Source organism: Bombina bombina, chromosome 7, assembly GCF_027579735.1.
Source record: "Bombina bombina isolate aBomBom1 chromosome 7, aBomBom1.pri, whole genome shotgun sequence".
Taxonomy (NCBI): Eukaryota; Metazoa; Chordata; class Amphibia; order Anura; family Bombinatoridae; genus Bombina; species Bombina bombina.
Window position 1 is genome coordinate 19,886,790 of NC_069505.1, and position 10,412 is coordinate 19,897,201.

At 37.8% G+C, this 10,412-nt stretch overlaps 1 protein-coding gene across 2 annotated transcripts in view; it reads right to left on the reverse strand.

The window, feature by feature from the left end:
- Window positions 1-2,780: 2,780 nt before the first annotated feature.
- The window catches only part of LOC128665781 (spectrin beta chain, non-erythrocytic 1), a 351,315-nt gene continuing 343,683 nt past the window's right edge, over window positions 2,781-10,412 (reverse strand). For both annotated transcript variants that reach the window (XM_053719978.1, XM_053719979.1), the window contains 2 exons: window positions 5,116-5,158; window positions 2,781-3,483 (listed from right to left, as the gene is read on the reverse strand). In XM_053719978.1, the coding sequence (XP_053575953.1) occupies window positions 3,271-3,483; window positions 5,116-5,158 (256 nt within the window). In that variant the 3' untranslated portion in view covers window positions 2,781-3,270. The remainder of the gene's footprint in view (window positions 3,484-5,115; window positions 5,159-10,412) is intronic.

The following is a 10,412-nucleotide window of genomic DNA, read 5'->3' on the forward strand; positions in this document are numbered from 1 at the left end:
ATACTAAGTAATAAGTAACATGTAATATATGTAGACTTGATGGGACATACATAAGGCTATACTAAGTAATAAGTAACATGTAATATGTGTAGACTTAATGGGACATACATAAGGCTATCCTAAGGAATAAGTACATGTAATATGTGTAGACTTGATGGGACATACATAAGCCTATCCTAAGTAATAAGTAACTTGTAATATGTGTAGACTTGATGGGACATGCATAAGGCTATACTAAGTAATAAGTAACATGTAATATGTGTAGACTTGATGGGACATGCATAAGGCTATACTAAGTAATAAGTAACATGTAATATGGGTAGACTTGATAGGACATGCATAAGCTATCCTAAGTAATAAGTAACATGTAATATGGGTAGACTTGATGGGACATACTGTACATAAGGTTATCCTAAGTAAGAAGTAACATGTAATATGTGTAGACTTGATGGGACATGCATAAGGCTATACTAAGTAATAAGTAACATGTAATATGGGTAGACTTGATGGGACATACTGTACATAAGGTTATCCTAAGTAAGAAGTAACATGTAATATGTGTAGACTTGATGGGACATGCATAAGGCTATACTAAGTAATAAGTAACATGTAATATGTATAGACTTGATGGGACATGCATAAGGCTATACTAAGTAATAAGTAACATGTAATATGGGTAGACTTGATAGGACATGCATAAGCTATCCTAAGTAATAAGTAACATGTAATATGGGTAGACTTGATGGGACATACTGTACATAAGGTTATCCTAAGTAAGAAGTAACATGTAATATGTGTAGACTTGATGGGACATGCATAAGGCTATACTAAGTAATAAGTAACATGTAATATGGGTAGACTTGATGGGACATACTGTACATAAGGTTATCCTAAGTAAGAAGTAACATGTAATATGTGTAGACTTGATGGGACATGCATAAGGCTATACTAAGTAATAAGTAACATGTAATATGTATAGACTTGATGGGACATGCATAAGGCTATACTAAGTAATAAGTAACATGTAATATGTGTAGACTTGATGGGACATGCATAAGGTTATACTAAGTAATAAGTAACATGTAATATGTGTAGACTTGATGGGACATGCATAAGGTTATACTAAGTAATAAGTAACATGTAATATGTGTAGACTTGATGGGACATGCATAAGGATATACTAAGTAATAAGTAACATGTAATATGGGTAGACTTGATGGGACATACTGTACATAAGGCTATACTAAGTAATAAGTAACATGTAATATGTGTAGACTTGATGGGACATACATAAGGTTATTCTAAGTAATAAGTAACATGTAATATGGGTAGACTTGATGGGACATACTGTACATAAGGTTATCCTAAGTAAGAAGTAACATGTAATATGTGTAGACTTGATGGGACATACATAAGGCTATCCTAAGTAATAAGTAACATGTAATATGTGTAGACTTGATGGGACATGCATAAGGCTATACTAAGTAATAAGTAACATGTAATATGTGTAGACTTGATGGGACATACATAAGGCTATACTAAGTAATAAGTAACATATAATATGTATAGACTTGATGGGACATGCATAAGGCTATACTAAGTAATAAGTAACATGTAATATGTGCAGACTTGATGGGACATGCATAAGGCTATACTAATTAATAAGTAACATGTAATATGTATAGACTTGATGGGACATGCATAAGGCTATACTAAGTAATAAGTAACATGTAATATGTATAGACTTGATGGGACATGCATAAGGCTATACTAAGTAATAAGTAACATGTAATATGTGTAGACTTGATGGGACATGCATAAGGCTATCCTAAGTAATAAGTAATATGTAATATGTGTAGACTTGATGGGACATACTTAAGGTTACCCTAAGGAATAAGTAACATGTAATATGTGTAGACTTGATGGGACATACATAAGGTTACCCTAAGGAATAAGTAACATGTAATATGTGTAGACTTGATGGGACATACATAAGGCTATACTAAGTAATAAGTAAGATGTAATATGTGTAGACTTGATGGGACATGCATAAGGCTATACTAAGTAATAAGTAACATGTAATATGTGTAGACTTGATGGGACATGCATAAGGCTATACTAAGTAATAAGTAACATGTAATATGTGTAGACTTGATAGGACATGCATAAGCCTATACTAAGTAATAAGTAACATGTAATATGTGTAGACTTGATAGGACATGCATAAGCTATCCTAAGTAATAAGTAACATGTAATATGGGTAGACTTGATAGGACATGCAGCGCTGCCGTATCGTCGTGTGTAGTGGGGATTCTTACTTAGAGGCGTTCAGTCATAATCCCACAGATAAAAGCTTCACCTAATTCGGATAAGATGCACATCCACAATTCTGTAATTTTGCACTTAAATGTGTTTTTTTTTGTAAATATGTATATACAGCTGTGAGCCAAATTAAACAAATTAACAGATATTTTCCAATATATTACTGCTTAACAGAACATAACTGCATCACACTATGGACCCGAAGCCATTTGTTAGGATCAAATAAGAGTGGAATAAATGGGTTTTTGTTTTTTTAAAGTTTGACCACAATCTAAGAGTTTTTAATATTCTATTCTATATAAATAAATAAATAAATAGGTTCATTGATGTTAAACTCTGCAGGAAATAGGGAAGTACTTTTGTTAATGATTCGTCTCTGCCATCCAATGTTCTGTTTTGTAAACATTTTGAGTTGTATAAACGCCAAGAACAAAACAATGACATTTAAAGGCGTCACATAGCTGAGTTCTTTCATTTTATTGCATCTCCATTATATGCTGTTAAATGTGAACGGCATTTCTAACTTGATGTCATGTTAGAGGTTACAGCCGGACATGCGTATTACAACAATGAAAGACCCCATTGAAAGACAAAAGAAAAAAAATTATGACAATGGATTAAAGACCCCCTCATGAATGGCTCATAGCACCGCATAAAGAGCGCTACCAAAGCCACCTCCAGGTTTCTTTCAGTGCAGCAGGAGCTTCAAATTTCCACCGAAATTCCATTATGTTACATACTAAGGGCTTCAAAGTCTGTTCATTCTAGGAGGTGTCCATACCGAATATATATATATATTTATGTATAAAATGCTGCATTGGGCTTCTTATCATCACTTCCTGCCCAACCCACCCATTCCCATAGGTCCCATGCTGAAGGTTTCTCAGGGCTCCGTTAGCAGTGATGACTTGAACCCTGTGTCACCCATTTTGGCAACCAGCATGTTGTCTACTTCTTCTTGAAGAAACTGAACCTCTTTTCTCTGTCCTTTTCCTTCCCATCTTTGTTGCGCATTGTGACAGGACCCTCTGTGGCACTGTTGGGCGACACTGGCATTGTCATGGCTCGCGTCATACCCATAGGAACACCTGGAGAGCGGTCTGGAGCATCTCCAGGGGTAGAAGATATGTTGATCACCCGCATCCAACTGCTCATTTCGGGCTGAGAAAAGGAGACTATAATTAGCTCACTGATAATTTGCCATGTTGGTAGAACAAAACTGCTATAGAAATCTTGTTGGAGCGAGAAGACATGCTTAAAGAGACAGCTCTCTTGAAAATGACAACTTTTATTGATTATAAAAATAAATTATTATACACATACACCAGGGTGACCTCACGATTCTGATACTTTTCACACTAAACTTTACCAACTGCCAAAACAGAGGTGCTGTTGTGTAGAAGCAGCCAGGGTCTAGAGGGTTACAATTAAATGCTGTCACTGATGTATCAATGATTTTTTTGAGTAATTTCCAAATCTGATTACCTTTATGGAACTGCAGCCCTGTCCTGGCTCTCATAGATGGCAGATAAGAAGCAGAAGGTTTACTAAGTCTGCCCATATTCCCGTCAAGTGAACGCTTAAAGGGACATTGTACACTACAGTTTTCTTTGCATAAATGTTTTGTAGATGATACATTTATAGCCCATCTGGGAGTGTTTCTGTAATAATGTATAGTTTCGCTAATTTTTTAATAACATTGTGCTGATTTTCAGACTCCTAACCAAGCCCTAAAGTATCAGATGTAGACTCAAGTCTATAAATTCCTACTTGCTCCTGTTTGTGTAATTGGTTTTCATATGCGGAGGAGAGGGGTGGGGGGAGTGTATGCTCTTCCTGCTTTCTCAGACCCTTTCAGTGGGTTTCCCAGCCTGACCTCATCAACAGCGCTAAACTGGGAGCAGCTACATTTTAAAAATGTTTTATGCTGGATTTGTAAAACAGTCTCTTTGCATATTCCTCTTTATAGTAGTGTCTATTACATGCAGTTATATGAAAATTAGTGTATAATGTCCCTTTAATTAATGCTCAGGGTATTATATCCAAGCATAAATGTATCACTTACTGTAGGTGTCATTGCCACCTCTACTGGTAGTCTATTCTATGAACCAACAACCATTTCTGTAAAGAACTGCTGAACCTACTACCATCCAACATGTTATCATGACCCCGTGTTTTGGTGTTGCTCTTCTTGTGAAAATATCTTTATCCTTAGCTTCATTAAATACCTTAATTATTATTATTATGTTTATTATCATCAGTTGTTAGTAGAAAACCAACAGATTCCCTAGAGCTATAAACAAATGATATGCAAGGTAACATAGGAGATAAATGGGTAGAGGGTCCTGCCAAGAGTTGCATTGTTGTAAATCAGATCTCATGAAGGTGATCTGTAAGATAGCTGGGCTTGAAGGCTTACATGTTAAGGGGGTTCAAGGGGGTGACGAAAGGAGGAGAGGAACGGAGGTAAGAAAATGTTAGTGTATATTATATGCATCCCTGAGCAGTAGAGACTTTAACAAGCGCTTAAAACTAGGGGACAGTGTTGTGGAGCGAGGCAGAGAGTTCCACAAGATAGGGGCCAGTCTGGAGAAGTCTTTTAGATGGTAATGTGAGGAGGTAACAAGAGAGGAGGAGAGAAGGAGGTCTTGAGCAGAGCGAAGGGGACGGGAAGGAAACGAGGTCTGAGATATAGGGGGGGGGAACAGTATTATGGAGGCCCCTGAATGTCATCCCTTAATATACATGAGAGTTTGTATCACATCATCTTTATGATATCGGGAAGTAACTCACCTCATCCTTGGCTTGGAAAAGGTATTCCTTCCCATCTAATAAGCTGTGGAGAAATGAAAAAGAAAAGAAAAAAGTCCTGTTTAGTCTGGTAAATGTGCATATCTCTAGGCATGGAACAAGGAGTCGACGTCTGGTTTACCCTTATTTGCATATACAGAAATAAACTACAGAGACAAGGCCAGATAAGACCGTGGCACTTATGTAGTACAGTAAGTGCTACCTGATGCATTGAATAGGGGTGCCAGGTATCCAGTATTTAACAAGACGGTTCAGTAAAATCTATACAAAAATACTGGACACTTAAAGGGATATTAAAGTAATTCATGATTCCAATAGAGCAGACATTTTAAGCAACTTTCTAATGTACTCCTATTATCAATTTGTCTTTGTTCTTTTTATATTTTAATTTAAAAAGCAGGAATGGAAGCTTAGGAGCCGGACCGTTTTTGGTTCAGAACCTGGGTAGCGCTTGCTGATTGGTGTCTAAATGTAGCTATCAATCAACAAGTGCTACCCATTTTCTGAACCAAAATGAGCTGGCTTGTAAGCTTACATTCAAATAAAGATAACAAGAGAACTAAGATAAATTGATAATAGGAGTAAATTAGAAAGTTGCTTAAAATTGCTGCTCTGTCTGAATCATGAAAGTTTAATTTTGAGCAGACTGCCCCTTTAAACAGTGTTGCTTTGGTAAAAACAAATATGTTCATTCAAAATAAATATAAAAAGAAGCAGATTATGTAAAAAACCCAGCAAACAACTTACTTGTTTTCTTGAAAAATGAGTACATTCTCAGTGTAGCTTGTGATAAGAGAGCTGACATCTTGGCAACTTGGGTTCAATTTTGCCTCTTCTGAGCATGGGAAAATCAGACTCTCTGTTTATTTAGTCTACTCACTTACGCCTAGATTTAGAGTTCTGCGGCCAAAGGGGTGCGTTAGCTACGCGTGCTTTTTTTCCCACGCACTTTTTAAATACCGCTGGTATTTAGAGTTCACAGAATGGCTGGGTTTTCAGTGCGTTAAGCTCCAAAAAGGGAGCGTAGAGCATAATTTAACGCCACTGCAACTCTAGATACCAGCGGTGCTTACGGACGCGGCCAGCTTCAAAAACGTGCTCGTGCACGATTCCCCCATAGAAAACAATGGGGCCATTTGAGCTGAAAAAAAACCTAACACCTGCAAAAAAGCCGCGTTCAGCTCCTAACGCAGCCCCATTGTTTTCTATGGGGAAACACTTCCTACGTCTGCACCTAACACTCTAACATGTACCCCGAGTCTAAACACCCCTAACCTTACACTTATTAACCCCTATTCTGCCGCCCCCGCTATCGCTGACCCCTGCATATTATTATTAACCCCTAATCTGCCGCTCCGTACACCACCGCCACCTACATTATAGCTATGTACCCCTAATCTGCTGCCCCTAACACCGCCGACCCCTATATTATATTTATTAACCCCTAATCTGCCCCCCTCAACATCGCCTCCACCTGCCTACACTTATTAACCCCTAATCTGCCGAGCGGACCGCACCGCTACTATAATAAAGTTATTAACCCCTAATCCGCTGCACTCCCGCCTCAATAACCCTATAATAAATAGTATTAACCCCTAATCTGCCCTCCCTAACATCACCGACACCTAACTTCAATTATTAACCCCTAATCTGCAAACCGAATCTCGCCGCTAATGTAATAAATGGATTAACCCCTAAAGCTAAGTCTAACCCTAACACTAACACCCCCCTAAGTTAAATATAATTTAAATCTAACGAAATAAATTAACTCTTATTAAATAAATTATTCCTATTTAAAGCTAAATACTTACCTGTAAAATAAATCCTAATATAGCTAAAATATAAATTATAATTATATTATAGCTATTTTAGGATTTATATTTATTTTACAGGTAACTTTGTATTTATTTTAACTAGGTACAATAGCTATTAAATAGTTAATAACTATTTAATAGCTAAAATAGTTAAAATAATTACAAAATTACCTGTAAAATAAATCCTAACCTAAATTACAATTAAACCTAACACTACACTATCAATAAATTAATTAAATAAAATACCTCCAATTACCTACAATTAAACCTAACACTACACTATCAATAAATTAATTAAATACAATATCTACAAATAAATACAATGAAATAAACTAACTAAAGTACAAAAAATAAAAAAGAACTAAGTTACAAAAAATAAAAAAATATTTACAAACATCAGAAAAATATTACAACAATTTTAAACTAATTACACCTACTCTAAGCCCCCTAATAAAATAACAAAGCCCCCCCAAATAAAAAAATGCCCTACCCTATTCTAAATTAAAAAAGTTCAAAGCTCTTTTACCTTACCAGCCCTTAAAAGGACCTTTTGTGGGGCATGCCCCAAAGAATTCCGCTCTTTTGCCTGTAAAAAAAAAAACATACAATACCCCCCCCCAACATTACAACCCACCACCCACATACCCCTAATCTAACCCAAACCCCCCTTAAATAAACCTAACACTAAGCCCCTGAAGATCTTCCTACCTTATCTTCACCTCGCCGGGTATCACCAATCGGTCCTGGCTCCGAAATCTTCATCCAACCCAAGCGGGGGCTAGACATCCATCATCCGGCGGCTGAAGAGGTCCAGAAGAGGCTCCAAAGTCTTCATCCTATCCGGCAAGAAGAGGCGATCCAGACCGGCAACCATCTTGATCCGAGCGGCATCTTCTATCTTCATCCGATGAGGAACGGCTCCATCATGAAGACCTCCAGCGCGGATCAATCTTCTTCCTCCGACGTCCAACTGAAGAATGATGGTTCCTTTAAGGGACGTCATCCAAGATGGCGTCCCTCGAATTCCGATTGGCTGATAGGATTCTATCAGCCAATTGGAATTAAGGTAGGAAAATTCTGATTGGCTGATGGAATCAGCCAATCAGAATCAAGTTCAATAAGATTGGCTGATCCGATCAGCCAATCAGATTGAGCTCGCATTCTATTGGCTGTTCCGATCAGCCAATAGGATTGAACTTGATTCTGATTGGCTGATTCCATCAGCCAATCAGAATTTTCCTACCTTAATTCCGATTGGCTGATAGAATCCTATCAGCCAATCGGAATTCGAGGGACGCCATCTTGGATGACGTCCCTTAAAGGAACCGTCATTCTTCAGTTGGACGTCGGAGGAAGAAGATTGATCCGCGCTGGAGGTCTTCACGATGGAGCCGTTCCTCATCGGATGAAGATAGAAGATGCCGCTTGGATCAAGATGGTTGCCGGTCTGGATGAAGACTTTGGAGCCTCTTCTGGACCTCTTCAGCCGCCGGATGATGGATGTCTAGCCCCCGCTTGGGTTGGATGAAGATTTCGGAGCCAGGACCGATCGGTGATACCCGGCGAGGTGAAGATAAGGTAGGAAGATCTTCAGGGGCTTAGTGTTAGGTTTATTTAAGGGGGGTTTGGGTTAGATTAGGGGTATGTGGGTGGTGGGTTGTAATGTTGGGGGGGGGTATTGTATGTTTTTTTTTACAGGCAAAAGAGCTGAATTCTTTGGGGCATGCCCCACAAAAGGTCCTTTTAAGGGCTGGTAAGGTAAAAGAGCTTTGAACTTTTTTAATTTAGAATAGGGTAGGGCATTTTTTTATTTGGGGGGGCTTTGTTATTTTATTAGGGGGCTTAGAGTAGGTGTAATTAGTTTAAAATTGTTGTAATATTTTTCTGATGTTTGTAAATATTTTTTTATTTTTTGTAACTTAGTTCTTTTTTATTTTTTGTACTTTAGTTAGTTTATTTCATTGTATTTATTTGTAGATATTGTATTTAATTAATTTATTGATAGTGTAGTGTTAGGTTTAATTGTAGATAATTGTAGGTATTTTATTTAATTAATTTATTGATAGTGTAGTGTTAGGTTTAATTGTAACTTAGGTTAGGATTTATTTTACAGGTAATTTTGTAATTATTTTAACTATTTTAGCTATTAAATAGTTCTTAACTATTTAATAGCTATTGTACCTGGTTAAAATAAATACAAAGTTATCTGTAAAATAAATATAAATCCTAAAATAGCTATAATATAATTATAATTTATATTGTAGCTATATTAGGGTTTATTTTACAGGTAAGTATTTAGCTTTAAATAGGAATAATTTATTTAATAAGAGTTAATTTATTTCGTTAGATTTAAATTATATTTAACTTAGGGGGGTGTTAGTGTTAGGGTTAGACTTAGCTTTAGGGGTTAATAAATTTATTACAGTAGCGGCAAGATTCGGTCGGCAGATTAGGGTTTAATAATTGAAGTTAGGTGTCGGCGATGTTAGGGAGGGCAGATTAGGGGTTAATACTATTTATTATAGGGTTATTGAGGCGGGAGTGAGGCGGATTAGGGGTTAATAACTTTATTATAGTAGCGGTGCGGTCCGCTCGGCAGATTAGGGGTTAATAAGTGTAGGCAGGTGGAGGCGACGTTGAGGGGGGCAGATTAGGGGTTAATAAATATAATATAGGGGTCGGCGGTGTTAGGGGCAGCAGATTAGGGGTACATAGCTATAATGTAGGTGGCGGTGGTGTACGGAGCGGCAGATTAGGGGTTAATAATAATATGCAGGGGTCAGCGATAGCGGGGGCGGCAGATTAGGGGTTAATAAATATAATATAGGGGTCGGTGTTAGGGGCAGCAGATTAGGGGTACATAGGGATAACGTAGTTGGCGGCAGTGTACGGAGCGGAAGATTAGGGGTTAAAAAATTTAAATATAGTGGCGGCGATGTGGGGGGACCTCGGTCTGGGGTACATAGGTAGTTTATGGGTGTTAGTGTACTTTAGAGCACAGTAGTTAAGAGCTTTATAAACCGGCGTTAGCCCAGAAAGCTCTTAACTACTGACTTTTTTTCTGCGGCTGGAGTTTTGTCGTTAGATTTCTAATGCTCACTTCAGCCACGACTCTAAATACCGGCGTTAGAAAGATCCCATTGAAAAGATAGGATACGCAATTGACGTAAGGGTATCTGCAGTATGGAAAAGTCGCGGCTGGAAAGTGAGCGTTAGACCCTTTCCTGACTGACTCTAAATACCGGCGGTAGCCCAAAACCAGCGTTAGGAGCCTCTAACGCTGGTTTTCACGGCTACCGCCCAACTCTAAATCTAGGCCTTAAGATTAAACCAGTGCATGTTACTAGTCTAGAAGTTTTATAACTTCAGGCTAAGATAAACCTTCCTGTAAAGACCACAGCCTCCTTGTAGGGCTGTGACAGGAAGCAATGGACACTGCACAAATAAAGTTTAAAAAAATTAATA